The following is a 22,812-nucleotide window of genomic DNA, read 5'->3' as shown; positions in this document are numbered from 1 at the left end:
CTCAGCTCTCCCTCTACTAAAGATGCTACCACACTTCTAACTTCCCACACTTTGCCTTTCTGCATCGGTCAGATCTTTCTCACAGTGGGGACCATCTTTTCTTCTATTTCATACATTGGCACACTGGAGCCATGGTCTGGGAACCAACTGGCTCATTGGAACATCACTAGTGCTTTGCACCAGGCATTTTGGATTTCTCTGCTAATAGACATGCTGGATGCGTTTGCACAGCAGTGCTTTCTCAGCACTAAACAGGCCTGTAGAAGCCAACCAGCATCCAACAGATAAAAGCCATTGATCTCCCAGGGAACCGGGCTGGGGTCATAAGCAGAAAAGGAAAGAAAAGGTGAACGGCTCTAACCTCCAGAGCTCTCTCGAGAGCCGCGTCCTGCCTGCTGGTGAGGAACACGGGAATGACCCCAGCGTCATAGAGCTTCAGCACAGCGTCGTTGAGCTGTGGGGAGGCTCTCGTCTCCCCGTTGCTGAAAAAGACTGCCACCTTCCTCATTAGGAACCCACTTCGGGCACGCTTGAAGGTATTCCTGGCCACAAAAGACATGGCTGTCTCGAGGCTGCGTGGCTTTGTGGTGAGGGTTGCCTGGAAGTTTTGGATCTGCTGGAGAAGGGTTGATTTCTTCCTGGCATCAGCAAAGCGGATCTCCGTGGTGACCTCGTTGTTGTAGGTGACCAGGGCCACCCGCGCACCCCGGGGGCAGTTGCTTTCAGCAATGGTTAAGTTGTTGACCACCCTGAGCACGGTTTGCTTCATCCTGTTGAAAACATCCCTCCCAACACCTGAGGAGGTGTCGATAGCGAAGGCCAGCTCAGTTGGGAAGACAGGGCACTCCTTGGGACCTGCCAGAAACATGTGTTGGGAACAGAACGTGCCCCAGACAATTGTCAGGGTCCAAACATCCTCAGTGGAAGTCAATCATTCATACCACATATGTGGGCAGAACAATTCTGGCATACAATCACATCAGGATTTAATGTACTGAAGGTGACTTACCATAGCAGCAAGCTGTGGAAAAGAAAGGGGTGGGGGGGGAATAAAAAATCAGTTCAGTCAGTGCCATTTATGTAACATGACTGTCAGACAAGGGTAGCAATGGGGTATTAGCAAGGCACTGATGTACTCACGGCATTTGTCTTTGATGTTCTGCACAAGATCACATTGCTTTAGAAAATACAATGAAAAGATTGTTAGAAAGGGAAAAAAACAAACAACAAAATAATATTTCAAACTAAGACAGAAACAATGCTACACTTACACTTAAGGTTCGTCCTTTGTCACCTTTAAGTCCCTGTTAAAAACAAAAAATAATAATTGTGCAACGTGTATTTTCAGGGTGTCCCATGAACCCAGTTGGAATGACTGTTTAACAACAGATCATGAAGAAGTTAAGGGAAAACCTGCCTGTTTTCAGTTTGGTTTCCTGGAACAGGGAGAACTATTTTCTTCCTTCCTTATTAATTGTGCTAGATTGCAAGTCAGATCCTTCATGCCGGAAATGTCACTCTCCCCACATTGGCTGTAGAGTGAGATGCATACCTCCTAGAAGGGTCAATGCCTCTGAAGTTCCCAGTTACCCAGGGGATTTCACACCCACCTTATGATGCCTATGGGCACAGGGACAGTTTTGAAAAATTAAGCCCAGACAAGGGCCGCAGACTGGGGTGAGACAACCAAGGTTTCTCTCCTTGCCTCCCTCCATCCTGACAGCACTGAAGGATGTGACACAAGGTCAGGAGGTGACACAAAGAAGGAGCGTTATCTCTGCAGGATGCACCTACAGTGGGGATAAATCACTTTTGGCCCTTGGTCAAGAGGCCCATTTGATGAACACCCTGATAAGACACCTCCAACAGCAGGAGGGTGAGGAGTAAACCTAGCTGAGGCCGAAGCCAAAAGGGGCATTCAAGATGCCGTAAGTTCATGAGCAAGGCAAGCCAAGTAATCTTGGCCTCTAGGGTGCTAGGGAAACAGATTTCTTCCATGAAGAAGTACTTACTGCTTTTCTTAGAAAATTAAGATCTGACATCTTCCTAGGAGGAAGTTCTAAGTGGATCATAAAGTAAAAAGGATTTTAGCCAAGGTGCAGTTAGCAGGAGATAGAAGTGGGCATGATTTTCAACTCCTGGCACCCACGGGGACCACTGTGTTTCTCAGAGAGGCAGCCAGGAGGCTCTCCGGGGGAAAAGCCAGAGGCTTCCCCCGCAATAAAATAAGCACTTACAGATGGTCCAGGGTATCCAATCTCTCCTTTCTGGCCAGGTGTCCCAGGATCTCCAGCATTTCCCTAGAAAGAGAACAGAGAAGTCCTCTCCATGAGTGTCTGCAGGAGGACTTGCAGGAGCTGGGGGAGAAGTACAAGTCTTTCAGGCCATTCATGTACAGGGGAAAAAATGTGCCACAAACTTACTCTGCGGCCTCTGTTTCCTTTAGGGCCAGGGCCTCCAGCACCACCTCGGTCACCAGGTCCACCCTGGGTGGGGAAAAACAGAAAAGGTAGCTCTAAATCTGTACAAGTCCTTAGGTCACGGAGACATTGTTTGGAAAATGAGCGCTTAGTTCATGGGCTGCACCGTACCTTGGGGCCTGGGTAGCCTATGAAGCCACGTTCTCCCTGAAAGAAACATAAGGGTTTATTTGAATACAGGGTTTTGGAAAATTAACCTGATAATGCAGACAGATTAACCTCCTCCTTGGAGATGATACACAGAGGCATAACCAGGACAAAGGCAGAGGGGATGGATTTGAAGAGTCTTGCCTGACTACACTCAGGGATAATTTTTGTCCCTGAATAGAGCCTCTCTGAGTTCACCTAGGCTCTGCCCTTGTCCATGTGCATAAAGCTAGTTCCTTGCCCATGACAACTCATGTCGGTAGATGGCCGTGCTGAGCAGATACATACCTTTCTGCCCTGGGGACCCGGGCCACCAATTCCATCTCGGCCATCATCACCCTAAAATGGGAAAGCAAATGGCATTAGTATGCAGTCATATGTGACTGGCTTAAAGCGACATCAAGAGGAAGAATTCATTGATGCCGCAGGCCCTTGAAAAGCCCTTCTAAAGATAAAATTATTTTTATTATATTTATTAAAAATACAAAAATTTGGTGCTAAAACTACAAATATGAATTGAAGCCTACTTAGCATACGTGTGCAAAGTGTAAAACCATGTGGAAGTCAGCAATAGGGAGCAGGTTGGGACCTTCAGCCTTGAAGGTGTGAGTGCATGACCACGCTTACCATCTCTCCTCGTGGGCCCTGTTGTCCATTTGGCCCTTTGGGTCCAGGGTTTCCAGGCTCGCCCTGAAAAAAAGAGCATCTGTTCAAGCATGTGCTGAAACTTTAGGCAAATTTAAGCCTTCCCCACCCCATCAGCACCAGTTTCTTTGCACAGACCTCTCTGTTCAGTGAAACAGGAGCCTAAAGGAGCAGCCAGAGCATACACCTTGCTCTAGTTCACACCATGCAAGCCAATGGAGATGAATTAAATTTGCCCCAAGATGTTCATCTCCAGTATTATTTAAAGCCCATTCCTATCCAGAATAGGATACTTCTCATTGCTGTTTTAGTTGCTGATGTCCACAGCTCATGGAGACATACCTTTCGTCCCAGGGGACCAATCCTGCCCCGCTCTCCTGGAGTTCCTGGTGGCCCACCACCAGCCTGGAACAGAAAGAGGGGGAGGCACATTAGCAACGTGTCCATAAAACCGTGTGCCTGAAACTACTGAATTGAGTCACTGTATAAATTGTGTATTGACTACTAGGGCTGGTGCCTCTCAAAGCACTGTAGGAAATTCAGAAGTCTAATTCACGGTTAGGAAATGCTGAAGGACCTAGTCAACTCACTGCAAATAGCAGCAGCAACCTGTATCAGGATTTCAGGACATGGAAATGCAAGACGTCTGGTTTTATGGCCATGAGCCTTGCTGGGGCATATGGCCAGAGGGAGAAATGAATGGTTGGGGCCCCCATAGCTATACTCTGGCCTCAAAGGCTGGCGGGTGTCACGGAGGATGCCCTGCCAGTTCCAGTATGTTCATCATCCTGAAACATCACAAACCATAATGGGCCATACCCCGAAGTCCTGACCCCTTTATGGTTGCTTTAACTGCCTTTTCTGTAACTCCCAATCTAGAAATCTTTAGCATAAGTAGAGAGGGAATCGTACTGGAAGGGTGTGCTACATGAGAGTGAAACTGAGCTGGAGCCCTAGGGGGTAAATTGGGAAGATAAATAGGCTGTGTCTTATCATTCTCAGCAAGATTTTCTTGCTGAGCACCATTGGGTCCGTGTCTGGGAATGAGCAGAAGGATTTACCCTGGGCCCAGGAACGCCTTGCTCTCCTCTTATGCCTGGTGTGCCAAGCTGGCCAGGGGGACCCTGTGCAGGAGGAAAGAGACAGTGTCAAAGCACATGGGCAGAGACACACCAGCAATGTAAGAGATCGCAAGGGAAAATAAACATTACAGCACCCGAGAGATGGTTTCCAAAGACGTCACACTTTGGGTGTTGTGAGTGCAGTGTTGCCCACCCATTCCCAGCAGTTCACACTGCCGAGACCCTTTGAGGACGCAGACATGACGAGGTAACACAAAGTGTCACCACACAAGATGTAAATTTTGCCTTCCTAGGCCTGTCCGCTCACTGACCTGTGGCCCTCTCATGCCTTGTTCTCCAGCCGGCCCGTCCTGACCAAGCGAGCCCTTGGTACCCTTAAAGCGCAAAACAGGACAAAGCGAGTTAGCAAGGGGGGACGTGGCAAGGGGCAAGGGATGTCGGGGCACGGGAAACTGCTCTATGCCACACAAAGGGCAGAGAAGAACAGTTTTTATTTATTTATTTTGTAGAATGAAGTTTACAGCAAAGAACAGACACAGAAACGGAGGGGAATCCACCTCCTGCAATCAATGGGCATAAATCCACAGATTCCCTTTATGCTTTGGCCCCGTCAGCTGCCCTGCTGGCATAGCAGTCCCTGGCCAGGGAAGCATCCATCCCAATTCTACTGCAGCGGGAGGGAGGACAAACACTCACCTTAACTCCTATCGGTCCCCTGCGTCCTGCCATGCCCTGCGAGCACAGAAATGATGGGATGTGTTAGGCAAGGACGTAAGCTTTCCCCTTCCTCATATTCCCCTGGTCCCATAGACAGGCAGGAGTGTGTGTTGTGCCACTGTTGAGGGACTGGTGGCAGCAAGGAACACATCCCCAGGCTTGGGTTTTGCTCCAGTTTGGTTCTTGCCTTTTAAAAATTAGTAGCTAAATGTGGGTGTGTCCACCAGAGCAAATCAGATGTAGCCCCACTGGTCTCAGCAGAGTTACTCTGGTGGGAATAAAATCAGAATTTGACCTTAAAAGTCTATAAAAGCCAGCTAACCGCCAGGCATTTTCCTTTTGAGTGAGACTTTTTTTTTCACTTTTTTGTTTGTACTCCTAAAATTGCAGAACAAAACGTGTGGGAAGGCAGGAGGGAAGAAGTTACTGCCCAACAAATCTCAGCTCACCTTCCTCCCGACTCCGCCGTCTTGGCCACTCAGCCCCACAGGTCCAGGCTCTCCCTAGTGGAAAAGCAAAATGGGTGAGAGCCCTGAGATGAGCAGGCTCACGTCTCAAAAGCTAAGTCCTTTCACACCTGCACACAAGGTACTCGATATTCTGGTAAGGATGGAAATCTTTCTAACAGCAGAGGCTCTCCATCAAGATGCTGAGCTAGCTCAAGCTGACATTTCCCTTCTTTAGGAAATTCCTTCTGACATTTTAGGATGTATTTTAATTCTGGACTGACCCAAAAACAAGTCAGTTTTGAAATTTTCCCAGGTAAGTGTGTTAGTTTTTTTTCCCCACAGGTTTCAGGTGAATCAGGAAGCCCAGGTTTGATAATATCAAACTGTTTTTCAGTACTGATACATAACAGCATATGAAGTTAATTTCCAAGTACAAACTTGTTCTCAGGGACAAAGAGGCTTTGAAAAAAAAAAAAAAAAAAAAAAACTTTTTACACAAAACATCATCTAAACTGATATCTTCCCAGAGGAAGTTTTGATTGTAAACCGACAATATTTTCCAACAAAATATTCCTTTTGAACAGGCATGATGAATGTAAGAATCTTGCACCTTTTGGGCAGCATCCTTTTCTCTTACTTTCTCTGTTTCATCCCATTGTAAAAAAAATTAAAAAAAAAAAATTAAAAAAAGACAGCAAAGAAACTTTACCATTAGTCCAATTTCACCCTTTTGGCCTCTGATTCCCCGTTGAGTATTATCAGCTCCTGAATCTCCCTGAAAGCAAGAGAGTGATGAGAAACAGCTGTGTGAGTGGGACAAGAAAGTCAGACATCGTAAACTGCTGTTGTAGCTCAAAAACAACATTTCTTTTCTTTTTTTCCATTTCTTTTGACAGAACTAGGTGAAATCTGTAATTCTGGTGGGTTTAGACAGATGCAGCTTTTCAGCTGAGAACTAACAATATTGAAAAAAGAAGCAGAAGAGGGTTTTTAATATATTGAATCCATGATTGGCAGCTTGGTGTCAAGAGGCACATGTTACCCCTATGCTATCTGTATCAGTGCCAACACATTTTGGTGCCACCTTGCCATAAAACTCTTGCACCAACAGAAGATTTTGAGTTTGCAGATCCATCAATTGCATCCCAGTCTGCCAGTTTGCCTCTGGGCACTGCTTGTAGAAACCCCCCCAGTTCCAGGGACTATGGGGCAGGAAGTCTTCGTGTGCCCTCAGCTGCTTGCAGGGGATCCCCAGGGCTGGCAGCAAGTGGGGAAAATGAAGAAAATGCCTCAGCAATAGTTACCGGGTCTCCACGGAGCCCACGGTCTCCCCGTTCTCCTCGTTCGCCTTTGGCCCCCTTGTCACCCTGTGGGAAAGGAGGAAGGGTTAGCGAGCGGCCCCTGATGCCGCATCCCCCCAGCCCCCAGGGGCTTTCCACCCTCCCTTTAGTCCATTATAAGCATAAATATGATGGAAACCTACCCTCCTGCCAGAGAATCCCTTCTCTCCAGAGGAGCCGGGCAAGCCTTTGTCTCCCTGCAAAATAAAAAATGATTTAGAAGAGTGTTTGCCACTTCCAGGGCCCTGCCAGCAGAACACCTCTCTATAAAGAAAAATGCAATTAAAATGACTGACCTCTTCTCCGTCAATGCCATCCAGACCTATTTCTCCCAGCTCACCCTGCAGAAGAGAGGCAAGGGGCAAAGGTTCACCAAGGGAAAGGGGAGCCGGGGTGGCGGGACGGATGCTGATGCACCCAGACCCTCGTGCTCACTGCTGTGGCATGGGGAAATAGCTCCGTACCTTCTCTCCTGGGAATCCCCGAGAGCCCTAAAGAGATTAAAAAAAAAAAGGGAATTAGGGCATTGCTGCCTTCTGTGGGTGGTGGTGGGGAAGGGTGCAGAGCCAGGGGTGGCTGCATGGGTTTTTTCCGTCCTGCTTTTCTCCTGCACGAGCCTTCTTCTTCAGCTGCCTCCCAGCCACTTGTGCCAAGGTAAAATATGTGCATCCTGGCTTTTAGCCAGCTGATCCAACAAAAGAGTCTGTTCCTTAGCCATAACTCTTTCTCCACAAATAAATTACTTAGATTACAGCCGACTTTTCTCTCTCCCTACGCCCCTTCTTAAATGAATCCAGACCTCAGGGGCAGGACAGAGCCTCAGCTTAGTCCAAGGCTGGACAGCTTTTTAAATACTCAGTAGCTCAGCTGCAACTGATGGGCTCGGCCCATGCACTCCCCTGCTCTCTGCCAGAGGATCCTGCTGTCGGAGCAAACGGTAGGAAATATCACCTTAACATTGCTGAATGCTACCCATAAATATTACATGTTTCACCACCTTTCATAGCTTGTGGTGCAGCTGCTGCCTGAAGCTTTGCCCAAGGATCCCCTTTAAAGCAGCAGCCCTGGATCACGCAGGCTCCTTCCAAACCTACCTTGGTTCCTCTGTGCCCGGGGCATCCCTGGAAGCCCTGTGTCCCGTTCATTCCTGGAGGTCCACGCTCACCCTGTGGCACGGAGGGGAAAACGCAATGGTCAGGGCTCCCCTGCTGCACAGGGTTCTTCTGCTACATGCATGTTTTGGCAAGTGTGCAAAGTGGTTTGTCCCAACCCATGCATGTGGAAGCACTGCATGATAATAACAGGAGCCAAAAGAGCATCAGGTTTTGGGGGGTCAGCACCCGGCCACTGCTGCAGGACTGTCCCCACCACCTCCTGCCCGCAGCCTTCATCGTGCAGAGGCCAGCTGTAAGGCTTCACTGTAGAGAGAGACACATCCTTGCCAAGCTCTCAGCTACGAAAGAGCTTCGTGAAATTTCTCCTTCCCAAAAATGGCCATGAGAACCCCTCAGAGCTCGGCAGAGGTGTCTAACCCAGCCCTGACCTTACTCTGACGGCAGCACTTGGCCCCTGCTTGTGATGCTGGAAAAGACGAGCGCACCATCGGCCCCTTGGCCTCGGCCTCACCCTCTGGGCGTGATGTGTGCGGGGTTGTTTATCCCAGGGGTGACGTGGGGCTCATGAAGTAAGAGTTTGGATGAAACAGTGCTAGTAAGAAATCATGGGACTCGTGTTATCTGTTGCTGTTGTGGGCAGAAACAGGGAGCTCTTCCCTTCGGCTCTCCAGGAGTTCCTCGCTGACCTCCTCCCAGGAGCAGCTGGGGACTGGGCCAACAATTCAGCCACTAGCTGGGGAGGGTACATCCTCCCCCCACATCCCCAGTGGAAAATATCTGGTGAAAAAAGTTCTGAATGCTTTGCTACGGTGAGGTCCCTAGTTTGGGCAGCACAAGCAGAGCAGGGCAATCACTTACCGGCCCTCCTTCATCACCAGGATAGCCTCTGTAGCCAATGTCACCTGTAGCACCCTAGAAGAAAACAGAGCATTTTTCACTTCTTTCATAGGCCAAAAATGGGGAGGAAGAGGAGCACGAGCTCCGTGCCAGCATCACCCATTGCAACCTGTGTCACCCACCCATCAGCACCGCAGTGGACACTGGCACACAGGGACCCTCAGCAGGGGTGCCACCCCCCCAGATGAAGTGACCCACCTTTTGTCCTATAGGGCCAGGCAGCCCTCTGTCCCCTTCCTGCCCTGAGCACTTGCAATGGACTCCACAGCACGTCCTTTCTGCAATGTTGTCCTGCAGGGAAACACAAACAGCACAACAGAAGGTGTTAGAAACCTGGCAGAGCCCCAGCACCATAAATCCTGCATGGCTTCACATCCATGCAATCACCCCTGTGCCAAGCATAACGTTGGTCCAGCAGCATTTTGGGGTCTCTCCACCTGGAAACAGCCACGGCAGCATGAGAAAGAGATGTGTGTTTGTGGACAGATTAGGTTGTATGATTAGGAAAATCAAATCAACATTATCTTTTCTTAATGGATGTCAGAGGAAAGGGTTTAAATGGGAACCAACTAGAGCAGAAAGTCACAGAGGGCATTTAGTAGGAGGTCAGTCCTCAAAACTGTGCCTGTCACTGAAGAGAGCAATCCCATCTCAGAAGAAACAGATCCAGGCTGTGGAATAGGGCAAGAGAAAGTTGTGGCAGTGAGTAGCTGCAACCAGCAACCCACAGGCTGAGAACAATTGGAAAGTACACAGCAAAAGGAAAAAAAAAAAAAAAAAGGATCCAGTTTCAGAGAAATCACAGCTTGGTTTTGCATCATCCACTAGAAAGAAAAAATCCTTTTCTTTGCCAAGTACATTGCTGGCTACAAACGCTTCCTGCCAGCTTTGCACATTCACATTTTGAAAGGATTTTCCTAAGTCAACTGAATTACGTGGGGATGGGCTGAAAACTAGTTCTTGTCCCAAAAAACAAGGTTCACTCCCCAAAGTGTCTGCACTTTGCTTTGCACAGAAGGGCCCAGCAAGGGGTTACCATAGCATACTTGGGGACTAAACCTAATTTTATTAAACCTGCTGGAAAAGGAGGTTACTGGTGCTGATAACAGACATGAAGTTGAGAGAAACTGGACTTAAAAGGGATGACAACAATTAATTCAATAAACTCAGGTGGGGCTACGTACATGGGAGGGAAGTAAATCCCTGAGTTTTTGCCTGGAAGAAAACAAAACTCCTTCATCTGTCAAAACCATATCTAACACACAGGCACTGTATCAGCTCGGGGAATGAAACCTAGAAAGTGGTGCTTCTTTAGCCCTGACAAGGCAGGATGGTGTTTCCCACACGCTTGTAGTAAGGTTAAGAAAACAACAGTATAAATATAGATGGAGGGTGAGCTTTTTGGCACAGCACTTGTAGAGGGCTTCTTAACCTCTTCCATTCAACCTAGTCCCATTGGGCTGAATTCTCTGCAGCCTCAGCAGGAGCAGGGCTCCTCCGGGACAGGCACCAGACGGGGCAGTGCCACGATCTGCTATTAACTCTATTTGCTATGACATCTGTAAAAAGCAGAAATGAGGTAGGGAGAGATGATGGCTAGAGCCAAGAGGGTGTCACTCGGCAATGGTCCAGATCCAGCCTTTTTGGGTTTTCTCCAGCACAACCAGGCAGTGCTGCCTGTGCCAAGTCACTTACAAGCTGCTCCGCCAACTCAAATTCCAGGTCCAGGAGATTGGCTCTCAGCGGCCTGTTGTAGGTGAAACCCCGCCCAAACTCCAGCTGCATCACGTCCTCGAGATTCTTCACTTGCTCCAGCCCAACGAAGATGAGAGCATTGACACCTGAAAGGGGGTGAAGCAGAAGGAGCTGTGATGGGACATGGCATTCTGCAGAGCCTGCGTGCCCTTGCCTGTGAAGCTGGGCTGTTCCCTGCCTCTTCAGCTGCAAACGGAGGTTGTTCAATCAAGAACAAGCTCATTTGGTGCAAATTGCCTGCCTGCTTAGGTGCTTAGGTGCAAAACATCACAGGAAGGTGATGAAGAACAGCAAATGCATGTAGAAATCACTGCTAATTTACTGAAATCCTTGCTATCCAATCCTATTCATTGCTATCAAAATGTGGCTGATGCACGAGAAATAGTGGTAAAATATGTGACACATTAACAGCGGCTATAATTAATTCCTTAAAGAGTAAAAACCTACCTTGTTTATGCAAATCAACTGAAGCAGCACTCAGCTGATCCATCGAGTCATCTGCACCGTCAGTAAAATGAATTACGACCTGGGGGAGAAACAAATTTATGCTAGGACCCTGAGCTTTTGCGGCGTGCAGGACAATTGTGAGCAACCTGACGGGTATCCTTCCCAGGGGGCTTTATCCAAGAGGAGATGGGGAAATTGCTATACCCTTCCCACCTTTGTGGGCCACCAAGTTTTGCATTTCTATGCCAGATTTCTGTACGTCATATCATCCAGATGTGAACAGCGTGCAGCCATGTGGTGCCTGTGGGCCCTGGCTCAGCAATGGTCAAGGCAAGACCTTGACAATGTGCTGGGAGTGAGCAGGTGACCAAAACTCAGGGCTTTATTTATAAATATGCAGTTACTTTATCAACCAAAATTATCAAAGAGCAGCTCTCCTTGTCAAACAGAGCCTATCAGAAGTCAGCTTTCCTGTCCAACACCCTCCCACGGGCCTGTGCTTTGACTTACTTTGGTGCTGCCGGAGGGCGCTGACCTGAACTTGCTCTGGTAGGATTTCAGCGTATCAGCCGTGAGGAAATAGGGCCCGCGGGTACTCATGGCTTGAAACCTCTTGAAGAGCTCAGGCTGGTACTCAGAGAAGTCCAGTCCCTCCACAGGCCCACCCTGGGCCTGGGCCATGATGGCCACTCTGACGTTAGGCCCCTGGCTGCCAGTGCAGCTGATCTTCTGCATGCGCGTTATTCTGTTCAGCACAGACTCAACGGTGAGCTCCAGCCTCCTCTGGGAGTTGAAGATGTTCTGGCCGTCCCTGACGTCTGTCACATCAAAGCCAAGTATCACGTCTAGGTCGCACTCTGAAAGGGAAATGCGGAAGGAGAAGAGAGGAGGTCATCCCAGCCCCGCTCCAGCAGGGACAGCCCAAGCAAGGTGCCCAGCCCCACGTCCTGGCGCCTCCATGAAGCTCTCCAAGGAGGAGATCCCACAGGCTCTGGGCAGTCTGTGCCAGCGTTCAGATTTTCCTAATTATTCTGTTAGACATTAGAGCAGATGCTTTCTGGCTAGAGAAATGCCACCGCTTGTTACACAAGTGTTTTGGACTTCCTTCCATCCCAGCAATGATAACCTGGTGAAAAATGCATTTGTTTTTCCCATGCAGCTGTTGTTTAGCATTGGGATAAGCTGATTAAACCAAGCCTAACAGAAACATCACTGTATTTTCATTAGGCAGCCAAGACTGCTGTCCCCAACAGCTGTACTCAACACAGGGGGGGTCACCCCACCAGCAAAACACAGGGCAGCCCAGGATATGGGGGGGATCCCTGGCACCTGGAAGGATCAGGCATGGGACACGCTCCTTGCCCTGCAGCAACTGGAGTGACTTTCAGTCAGATCTTTCTAGTGTGGGATGTTGATTTGGGTCAGAAAAATGGTAATTTGGACACTGCTGTTTCAATGAGAGAAGAGGAGGTACTTGCTGACACCCCTCACCTGTTCATCTTCACTAGCGCCTCAGTTCTACATAACATCTCCCACATGTCCCAGTGACCCAGAAAGGAAGGCAGCCAAATCATGAGATTGCTTTTCAGGGCACTTTTATCTTAATTTATAACCACTTTTTTTTTTTATAACCACAATTTTACAACCACTAGTGCCCTGGCTTTATCTCATATACCCGTCACAAGGTCAAGTGGGCACCCTGAATAATCCAGCAAGAGAAATTCTACTTCCAGCAGATCATGCATGTCAGGGACTGAATGGCCGAGGGGTTCAGCCGGCCTGTGAAAAATACCGTGGGCAGAACAGGTACCATTGCTTTTCATTTTGGCAGTGAACAAGTTGCCCTGCCAATATGATGAAGTGTCTGGCATCACGTGCCTACCTCGTCAAGGCAGAAATATGGGCTGGACGAGTCCATCAAAATGTGCTGGATCCTAAAAGCCACTGGGAGCAACCTGAGCGTGTTATGAACGGATCATGCATACCTCTCGTAACATCCGTCGTTCCTGGGCACAACTTCTCCTCCATAGCGGCTGCCAGCGTAACCAAGACCTGCTCGTTCAGTTCAGACAGCTCCTGAGCTGTTGACACTCTGAAACTTGTGGCACTCTCGCTGGCCAGCTTGCTGACTTCCTCCAGGTCGATGTTTCGTACGCCAACTGCAAATACCTTGACGCCTTTCTGTGCAATTGCCAAGGAGGCACTCTGCCCATCGTCTGAGGATTTCCCCCCCGTGACGATGAAGGCAATTTGAGGCACCCTCTGGTCAATTCGGCTGCCAGCCTCCTTCACAAAGTGTTTTGCCTGGAGATGCTTGATGGCTGCACCGGTGTTGGCCACGCGGCCACCTTTGTAGATCACTTTGTTGATGGCGTCTAAAATCTGAGGCTTACTAGAGTAATCCTTGAGGAAGAACTCATCGGTGACATCTGAGTTGTACTGCGCCAGTCCTACCTGGATAGAGTCACCATCTTCATAGATGGCATCCACTACGGAGTACACAAACTGGAGAACTTCTTGGAAGTTATCTCTCCCCAGATTGATGGAGCCATCCAGCAAAAACACAATGTCAGCTTGCTTTTTTCCTCCTGAAAAAAAAATATAAAGAAAATACAGTTATTAAACATTGTGACTTTTATAATATTTAAGATGCTTAGTGCTTTGTGAAATAGCTTTGCTTTTCTCTCTCCTTTCAACCTTTCATTGGTCTTTGGCATGATCTTACATCCATACAAGAAGAAAGGTTTATGCAACACATTGATTATGCATCATGTAACATTACTTGTTTTTGTGATATTCTCATCTCTTTTCAAATTTAATTCTATGCTTTCTTTTTTCTTTTTATGCCCAAGACCACCTTCTTCAAAATGGTCTTTAAGGCAATATGACTAAACTGTTGGGAATCAAAAGGAGTTATTATGGAGACATTTACACATTGTACAAATTCTACCTATGCTCAATCCAAAAAAGTCTACAGGATGAATAATAGCAGTCTTACCAGGTTCTAGAGGGCCAGGGGTTTCTGTTGTAGGTATTGGAAGCTCTTCAAGAATATTCTGCACTTTCATTTCTAAAGTTGGCAGTCCCGTGAAGTCCTGTACTACAAGCACACGGTCAGGATCATTGGTAATGACCTGCAGCTGGTTCCTGTCTACATTCCTGGCTCCTACACCCAGAGGTTTAATAATCGTTGAGGCGATCACGTTAGCAGGCCTGTTGACATCATCCTGGGACCGATCTCCGAGGATGACGACAAGATGCTGTGGCACTCCATCTTCTATCCTGCTCCCTGCAGACTTGATGAAGTAGTTCTTCACCACATAGTCTAGGGCTTTGCCAGCATTCACAGGGGAACCCCCTCGAAGCCTCAAGCGGCGGATGGCTTGCAACACAGCATTTTTGGATTTGTGGGTTTTCAGGTAGAACTCAGGGAAGACGTTATTGCTGAACTGCACCACGCCAATTCGCACTTTGTTTGGCCCAACTTCGAGCTGCTGAACAATTCTGCTGATGAAATCCCGAATGTGAGCGAGTCCATCAGACCTAACGCTGTCAGAGCTGTCGATAAGGAAGACTATGTCCTTTTCTTCACCAGAAACTTCTACAGGGAAGAAAGAAGAGAAAGAATTATTTGTGTGCCAAGCCTTTGCTTAAGCTTTGCAGTAGGAGTTCTGTGCTATCTGTTCTCAAGTGATGTAAAACTGCACAACATATTTTAGCCAACTTTAGGCATGGTGCTTTGTGGAGCTTCTCCAGAAGGGCTTGTGTGTGAGTGCATGCACGTGTTAACAGTCTGCCTAATAAATCTAAGCACGCACTACTCAGAGCCTTATCTGCTTTATTCTTGGACACTCTTCTCTGGATTTGTCAATGTTTCCATCTTTGTTTTGCCCCAGATTTATGTCTGATTTTCCTAGAGAGCTGCTAACTATGCAATTGTAACACATTGCAGTCTTTGACTTTAAAATCGAATTAAATAATGTATTTAGGTACTACGGCTGAATGTCCACATATCTAAAAGTGGTCTCCTAAAATAGTATGTGTGCTGCCTTTGCTTTTAACTAAGGAAAACCTTAGCTTAGAGGGAAGGGATTGAAAGTTTTTTACCTAGTTGGGCAATATTTACTTGAACAGCAACACAGAGGCAGCTGGTAGTGACAGGGCCTTACCTACAGTTGTGGTCACATCTCCCAAGAGCTGTCTGATTTGGTCCACAGTCAGGGTCTCAATAGGAGCCAACAGCTTCTGTTCAAGGCTGGGCAGCTCCTGGAAGCTGGAGACTTGGTACACGTAGTCAGGGCTAAGGGAAATCTGTACCATCTCCTCAGGATCCATGTTCTTTGCTACAACCAGAGGTGCCACCCCTACTTGTTTGACTTGCAGCGACGGGAACTCTAAGTCATCATCTGACTTGCGGGAGGAGAGGATGACCAAAAACTGAGGGACACCCTCTTCTATGCGGCTCCCAGAGGGCCGGGTGAAGATGGTCTTTGCCACAAATTCAAGGGCCTCCCCAACGTTCACCTGCTGGCCTCCCTGTGGCCGCAGCCGCCTCACAGCACTTTGCACCTCGTCCTTGGTGGAGTGGGCATTGAGCAGGAACTCCACGTGGGGGTGCTCACTGAACTGGACCACCGAAATCCGGGTGGTGTCGAAGCCCACATCCAGGTTGGTCACTATCCTCTCGATGAGGTCGCGGACAAGGTAGAACTCCTGGGCGGCATAGCGGGAGCCGTCGACCATGAACACAACGTCCCTCTTCACACCCGCTGCGGAAAAAAAGGCAGCAGTCAGAGGATGAACCGGGCATTGCCTACAGGGGGCAGCTAAGCTCATCGTCTACATCACTGGCCACGGGGAGGATGCTCGTTGTTTCTTTCCCCGTGATTTCTCCTTTGAGGCCCTGCAGGCAGCTCTGGGTTCAACCCAGAGACTGGACCAATCTGCTAGGTGCATTCCCAGGCAGTGCAAGAATGCAGAACAGCTATTTCCAGGGAAAAAGAAGCAAGAGGGAGCGGGGGAAACGTGGAACAATAATTCCTTGTGGGATCTCCACACAAGGAAATGTAGCTTGATGATGCTCCTTACTCAGGGCAGGCTGCCAGACAGCCTGGGGCTGCTTTACACTTGGTCTTGGGTACACTTGGGTACCACCCCTCTTTCCTTGGCTTTCTCCTCTAGGACAGCTTCTATCCCATTATTCTCTTAGCTTCTGCTATTTCCAAGAAAACATTTTCTGCAGTGATAATTCAGGTCAAAGCCTGAATTATCACTGAGTATCACACTGACAAATGGGGCTGGGGGAAAGCAGTCTGACTCTGAAGGGAAGGAACAGATAGAGTAGGATGGTGGACTTCAAAGGGACTGGTCTGGGTTGGGTACCCTTCATCCCTTCAGGACAGGTGTACACTGGCTGGATTTCATTCAAAGCAACACCAGAAATGGATGATCTGATCCTTTTCCACTTTCCCTTCCCCCTGTGAATGAGCATAGCAAATGTTAGACACATCAGAAGGTGGTCTCACATTTAGCAGAAAGGTGACCTGGATTTGCAGTAGTGTGAAGGTTTCCCTGTAGCATCTAAATGTTGCAATTTCCATTCCGGGAGGAATAGTATGGACTGAAATAACAGCCCATTGACTTTAAATAAGATTAAAGTCCTGGAATTCACTTTGTGTACCTTCCATGTGGATACAACATGGACCACTTTGTAGGACCGCGATTAAACATGGCTCAGCTAAATAACACAGCTCCTACTAACCCTAAGTACACCAAAAAAAACACATTGACAACAAGATCAAGATGGGTGTGTAACCATGACCATCTTTGCTTTTCTGTTTGTGTTGCAACCATGATGTTACTAAACATCATATTTTGCCGCTGGCTCTCGGTGCAGACACAAACATCTTCTCACCTGGGCTGGGTGATGTAAAAACCAGATCAGGGGCAAGTGACTCTATTTCTTTCTTGGTCAGCCGGATGACTCTGTTGGAGACGACCTGCTGCACTGAATCCAGCTGGCTGAAGTCAGGCACAGAGATAGCAAAATCTGGGAGGAATGAAATCGTCTGCAGCTCCGTGAGGTCAGCATTTCCAATCCCAATGCCGAAGGGCACAGTGCCGCTTGTCTTGAGGACCACCGAGGGCCTCCTCACGTCATCCTGGGACCGGTCAGCAGTGAGAAGAATCAGGAACTGCGGGACACCCTCAGCTATCCTGCTGCCGCTCGACACCGTGAACACATTCCTGATGAGATAGTCGAGGGCTGCTCCGGTGTTCAGACGAGATCCTCCCATAACTGTCAACCCCTGGATGGCACTGACTATATCTGCTTTGTCTTCATAGGCATCGAGTAAGAACTCGGGTTGTACAGCATTGCTGTACTGCACGATGGCAACACGGACCTTGTCACGGCCAATATCCAGGCTTTCAACAACTCTTTGGACAAAGGTCTTCAGCAGAGGGAAACCTCTTCTGACACCATCCGAGCCGTCGATTAGAAACACCACATCCTTCTTCTCACCTCTCTCAACTACTGTTTGAGACAAGTAAGGGAAGGGGGGAATAAGTGAGATTCTCTTTAGAAGTGATTATCATTACCTGAACATGCTGAACCGAAGGAGTGCAAGAGTCTGGGGAGGGGAAGGCGAGGTGTCAGAACAGGCAGTTCAGTTCCTTTGCAATCAGATGCAGTCCCTGGTGAAGAGGCAGATGGGTGGAAGTTGGTGGAAACCACAGTGCAACGTGTGCTGTGCCTTACCCACCAAGTCATAGAATCATAGACCCATAGGAAATAGGGTGCCAAGGGCCTCTGGGTGCCATCCGCTACCTGAGGCCAGGAGAGTCTGGGATATCAGGGACTTTTGCTCCCAGAGAAGCCTGAGTTTCAGAAGAAAATGTCTTCAGAGGTTTACTGTCGTGCTGGTGCTCGAAGAGCACCAAAGCACAAAGAGTAGTAATTGTGAGTAAACATTCGTTTGTTGTTTTTTTTTTTAAAACCACGGTGGTGAAATCTCAGAGATCTGAAAACAGTTGATAAGTGCTGCTGTTGACTAACAGAACTGCAAAACTTTGGCTCAGCAAAGCAGAAAATGTCACAGAGTCACAAATGCTGAACAGGACAATGTCATCCCCCAAAGTGTCATTGTCTTGTTTATAGCAAGGTCAGCGGGACAATGGGAGCACCATCCATTCCTCTGAAGAAAATATTAAATGCCTGTTTATGAATGCTAGAAGTATAAAGAGTTATCAAGCACAGCTGAAGTCATAATACAGACTTCAGGCCAAATTAATTACTTAGGAGGAATGTCAGAAACTTGGTAGGTTAACATATAGGACTGGAATATCCATATAGTTTGTTGAACAGAGGAAGGAAGATGGAGCAGATACTGCCTGGTGTATCCAAGTTCCATACCCTTCCTCTGAAGTTCAGGAGCAGAGAAAAAGTGTCCTAACATAAGACTCTAGGTAGAAGATAAAAGAGAAATATTATGCATACTCTTGTGAGGTGGTTCTCTTTTATCCAACAATATTAGGAAAATTAAGTGGATGCAGCTACTGGTGAGCTGTTAGTGGAATCTGTTATAGTACCTGGTTGTCAAAGGGATTTTAAGCCCCTCTTCTGGGAAAGGGTTGCAAAAGAATACAAGCTTCTTAATAGCATTTAAGGAAACCTAGCTACCCCTCTGAAAAGTGAAGTAAATCAGGAGCTCTTCACTGACATGAAGCATGAGAGGATTCACATAGAAGTGCAAATGGGATCGGATTGCTAAGGAGTAGTATTCCAAGCCAGCACCGGCAAAATCAGAAAGGCCACAGGCACAAAATGAGATCCAGCAAGATGCATCCACAGTAGCAAGAGTTTGTTTTGTAAATACTTTACAATAAAAGGAAGATCAAAAATAGAGTTGGCCTTCTACGCAGTGAAAGGTCTTGATAGATGATGTCAACGTGGGCAAAATGTTTAATGCCTTTGACATCCACCTCCCATAAAAAGTACAGCCTGCAGCTGGCTGACACAATTCCTTCCAGCAACAAAGAGATATGGTTTCTGTCTCACTTAAGAAAAGATCAGGCTAAGAATACTCAGATATACCTAAGTATAAGCTATTTTTGAAACAAATTGAGCCTGATGAACTTCTGACTGTGGCACCGAAAGAGTAGTAGCACTCCCCTAACCATTGGTAATTCACTCTGAGATCTTGTGGACTGGATGAGGAGCAAGAAGACTGGTAAAAAGCAAACGCAGTGCCTATCTTCAAAAATACAGGAAAGTAGATGGAGTACAGATGAATCAGATAAAGTTCAGTTGCCTTCAAAAAAAGCAACCACATGGCCCAAAATTATTAAACAGTTTGTAGGCACCTAAAGACAACATGGTGTGTAGCAATCAAGACTGAATGGTCAAGAAATCATCATCTCAAGCCATTCTGAATTTCTTTAGGATGTCACAAGCAGCTTTTTAACAGAGAGGATGTAGACATCAAATTTATTTACTTAACAAGGTTTTGATATCATCTTCCCCAGCAATCTCATACAGATTCAAAAAGACATTGACAAGACAGAAATAGTGTGAAAGGGGAGGACACAGTTCAAGAGCACCAGTTGCCTTAGTCTGCATTGAGGCAGAAGCAATCTGCACAAATATGGGAAGAGCAACAACTTCACTGGGAAAGGATGAGGTAAGATAAGACCAGGTCATTTGGTGCAGGTTGACATCAGAGAAACAAGGGTGAAAAGCTAGAAAGCCTACAAAACCTACAAGGAACAAATGAGTGAGATAGGTACGCAGCTAGAGACATGAGGACTGAGAAAAGACATGGCAAATTTGAGGTGAATGAAAGACTGTCAAACATAACACAGGAATGAGCTGACACCTGTGTCTCTGCTGAGCTTAAAGAGATGTAAAAGGCTTAAACTGTGACTAGGAAGGCAGAGGTTAAGGGAAACCATCTACTGACAAGGATATTAAAGCAATTGCACAGGTTGATTAGGGATGTCAGGGAAATCTCCTCCACTGGAAGATTTTCAGAACAGATTAGAAAAATGACAGACAGTCCTGGATGAGCAGATCTTGTTGGGGACAAGGGGATGTAGCAGATGGCACCCTGAGATCACTTTCAGCCCTATTTCTTTTTTATGTTTCTATGATTCTAAGTCCATCTGCCCAGAACTTTTACGGAGAGGTGATGCAGAAGTCATTACACTTTTCCTTGTCTCCTCCTGCTGTTGGGAGACAGGTCAATTCTCAAATTAGGGCTGCCTTTGGGAAATCACACCGATGGACACGGATAATTTCCAGTATTGCAGTGTTAATTTCTGTTTGTGGCCATGTGATTCTTTTCTATGTTCTTTAATGAATCCATATTCATTTACTGAGCTTGTAAAGGTAACTGAGTCAAGACCATCTAATTTATTGGTGCTTGTAGAAAACGTAGAAACTGCCATCACATCCCTTAAGAAGTAACAGAACAATAAGCAGCTCCTCCAGAAAAGGGAGAATGGAAAGAGGAACTGAAACAAGCCTTATTTTTTTCCTTCTAGCCCTTGCCCAGCATAACATGTCAATTTATTTAGCTGGGGCAATGACTCTCTGCTACTTCACGTTTGTACCATGTTTTGCACACCAGTAACAGCATCTACTGCAGCTCTTGCAGCTGAACAAAAGGCTTTTTCCTTTGATCACTTATCTGTAAAACTGAGTTTGGACTTCAATGCTTTGCTAGATCAGACCAGAGGAAAATCCAAGTAAAACAGCAATTTCTACGTAATCATTTTTAAACATCACCAGGCCAAATTGCCCCAGTTACCAAAGAGAAGGGGGCATGTAAATGGTGTTTCTCAGCCTCCTGGAAACCACAGAAACCCTGGGTCCCTGTACCTGTTGGCTGAAGCTGGATAGTTTTCAACAGGTTCACTATATTTGGCTGAAGCTCTGAAATCCGAGAGAGGGAATCAGCGTTCAGAATGAATTGTGGGGCATAAACTATCCTTTCCAGCTCTACAGGGTCAGCATTTTTGGCTTTGATGGCAAAGGTCACAACTCCCGCTTGCTTCAGAGCATCTGATGGTTGCTCCACATCGTCGGATGATCTCCCAGCGGCGAGGAGGACCAAGAACTGGGGAACTCCTTCTTCAATCCTGCTTCCAGCTTCCTTGACAAACAGCCTCCTTATGGCTTCCTCTAGCGCAACTCCAATGTTCAGTTGCTTCCCAGTTTTTAACCTCATCCTTTTCACTTTCAGAAGCATGTCTTGCTTAGACGGAAGTTCAGAGAAGTCAAATTCAACTTGGATGTTGTCACTGAATTGAGCTACAGCTACTCGTGTGGCATCGGAACCCACGTTCAGGTCAGAAATGACTTTGTGTACAAAGTCCCGGACGGCAGGAAAGCTACCCAAGAGGTTGGCTGAACCATCAATCAGGAATAAAATATCTTTCTTGCTTTCTAGAATAAATTCACAAATGAAAAGAGGGGAAAAAAAGATATGAAGGCATTTTTCTTCTTAAATGTCATCCTAGAAACTTCTCTATTACCTGGATTTCAATATGCAAAGCAAGTGATTATAATTTCCCAAAGTATTCAAAGGCTACAAGATTAAACAGTACCTTTGCCGTATTTATCTGAAGGGGAAAGGAAAACAAGGACACCTCTTCTAAGACTCAGTAAATTCAGGCACCAGAATCTCATATCATATACTGTATCATATCATATCATTTCAGTCATATTGTATAATGGGCAATATTGATAATCGTATCAGAATAGGCCAATGACATCTCTGTTCTAGCAACCTGCCGACAATACAGGCATGAAGTACAACAGCAGTGGAGCATTTTTTTCTATTTAAAGGTTCATTAAACAATACGTAGACATTAATTAGTTTATACATACATATATACATAGAATATTTTCTGTATTCTCTTAAAGTACTTCTCTCACTTGCATTACGAGGCAGTCAAATCCAGAGGTGAGTTATGACTTTGGGAGGAGAAAATTCCTTTTACCTGTTTCCATTTGATGCCTTTTTAATTTCATTGAATGTCCAAGGCACAACCAAGCACCTCATATTTTTGTACCTTAACATCTTTCGTGTTAATCATCTCCTTTCCACACTAAACAATCCTGGATGTTTTTGTCTTCATATGCACATAGCCAGAATAAGAGAATTAGTGAGCAAACACCTGTTTAAAAAGGGTTAAACTTGATAACAGTTTTTGAGCTTAAGGTTAGAGACTAACTTTGAATTCAAATTCAGCCTCTGTGACAGCCTGATAATATCACTTCTTCAGAGAGGCTCAGGGAAGTGATTTATCTACCTGTACACAACTAGATCTTTGCTCCTCTATGCTCGTTGTCACTACTTTTACCTTTCCACACCACACCTTGTGGCCAAAAGGACGTGCTCCCCTTGCCTGAGCTAGTACAGGCAGTGCACTTGCAGGTTGTGATGTTATTATGGCGATAGAAAGGGAACACCTGGACAAGTGACTAGTGGGCAGAGACTCACTCTGGTTGTCCTTCAGTCCTGACCTGCCTAAAATTGTGCTGTCTTTAGAGCGTGCTAACAATGACTTCAACAAAATGAAGAGCTGACTGTCTCAGGCCACATATTTAAGGTTAAGCACAGTCCTAAATGCTTTGATGACTTGGGCAAGCGTGAAGGTGTACACTGGGAACAAACAGTCAAGAGAAACATAGTTAACTCAATGCAGTCAACATGAAGGAAGGTATATATTAC

At 46.7% G+C, this 22,812-nt stretch overlaps 1 protein-coding gene across 16 annotated transcripts in view; it reads right to left on the bottom strand.

Annotated features, from left to right (window-relative positions):
• Positions 1-22,812, bottom strand: part of COL6A3 (collagen type VI alpha 3 chain) — a 57,660-nt gene that overhangs the window by 13,869 nt on the left and 20,979 nt on the right. For 10 of the 16 annotated variants that reach the window (XM_035566164.2, XM_035566147.2, XM_035566155.2 and 7 more), the window contains 30 exons: positions 20,955-21,521; positions 16,989-17,609; positions 15,244-15,843; positions 14,073-14,675; positions 13,060-13,662; positions 11,585-11,931; positions 11,075-11,153; positions 10,568-10,713; positions 9,071-9,163; positions 8,834-8,887; positions 7,955-8,026; positions 7,325-7,351; positions 7,157-7,201; positions 7,004-7,057; positions 6,825-6,887; positions 6,230-6,295; positions 5,521-5,574; positions 5,051-5,086; positions 4,666-4,728; positions 4,334-4,396; positions 3,615-3,677; positions 3,255-3,317; positions 2,916-2,966; positions 2,592-2,627; positions 2,424-2,486; positions 2,238-2,300; positions 1,272-1,304; positions 1,141-1,177; positions 1,010-1,021; positions 362-855 (listed from right to left, as the gene is read on the bottom strand). In XM_035566164.2, coding sequence (XP_035422057.1) covers positions 362-855; positions 1,010-1,021; positions 1,141-1,177; positions 1,272-1,304; positions 2,238-2,300; positions 2,424-2,486; positions 2,592-2,627; positions 2,916-2,966; positions 3,255-3,317; positions 3,615-3,677; positions 4,334-4,396; positions 4,666-4,728; positions 5,051-5,086; positions 5,521-5,574; positions 6,230-6,295; positions 6,825-6,887; positions 7,004-7,057; positions 7,157-7,201; positions 7,325-7,351; positions 7,955-8,026; positions 8,834-8,887; positions 9,071-9,163; positions 10,568-10,713; positions 11,075-11,153; positions 11,585-11,931; positions 13,060-13,662; positions 14,073-14,675; positions 15,244-15,843; positions 16,989-17,609; positions 20,955-21,521 — 5,171 coding nt within the window. The remainder of the gene's footprint in view (positions 1-361; positions 856-1,009; positions 1,022-1,140; positions 1,178-1,271; positions 1,305-2,237; positions 2,301-2,423; positions 2,487-2,591; positions 2,628-2,915; positions 2,967-3,254; positions 3,318-3,614; positions 3,678-4,333; positions 4,397-4,665; positions 4,729-5,050; positions 5,087-5,520; positions 5,575-6,229; positions 6,296-6,824; positions 6,888-7,003; positions 7,058-7,156; positions 7,202-7,324; positions 7,352-7,954; positions 8,027-8,833; positions 8,888-9,070; positions 9,164-10,567; positions 10,714-11,074; positions 11,154-11,584; positions 11,932-13,059; positions 13,663-14,072; positions 14,676-15,243; positions 15,844-16,988; positions 17,610-20,954; positions 21,522-22,812) is intronic. The other 6 variants (XM_050711611.1, XM_050711609.1, XM_050711612.1 and 3 more) reach the window with 3 other exon arrangements.

This window comes from Cygnus atratus, chromosome 6 (genome assembly GCF_013377495.2).
Source record: "Cygnus atratus isolate AKBS03 ecotype Queensland, Australia chromosome 6, CAtr_DNAZoo_HiC_assembly, whole genome shotgun sequence".
Taxonomy (NCBI): domain Eukaryota; kingdom Metazoa; phylum Chordata; class Aves; order Anseriformes; family Anatidae; genus Cygnus; species Cygnus atratus.
This window is presented reverse-complemented; position numbering and strand designations above follow the sequence as displayed.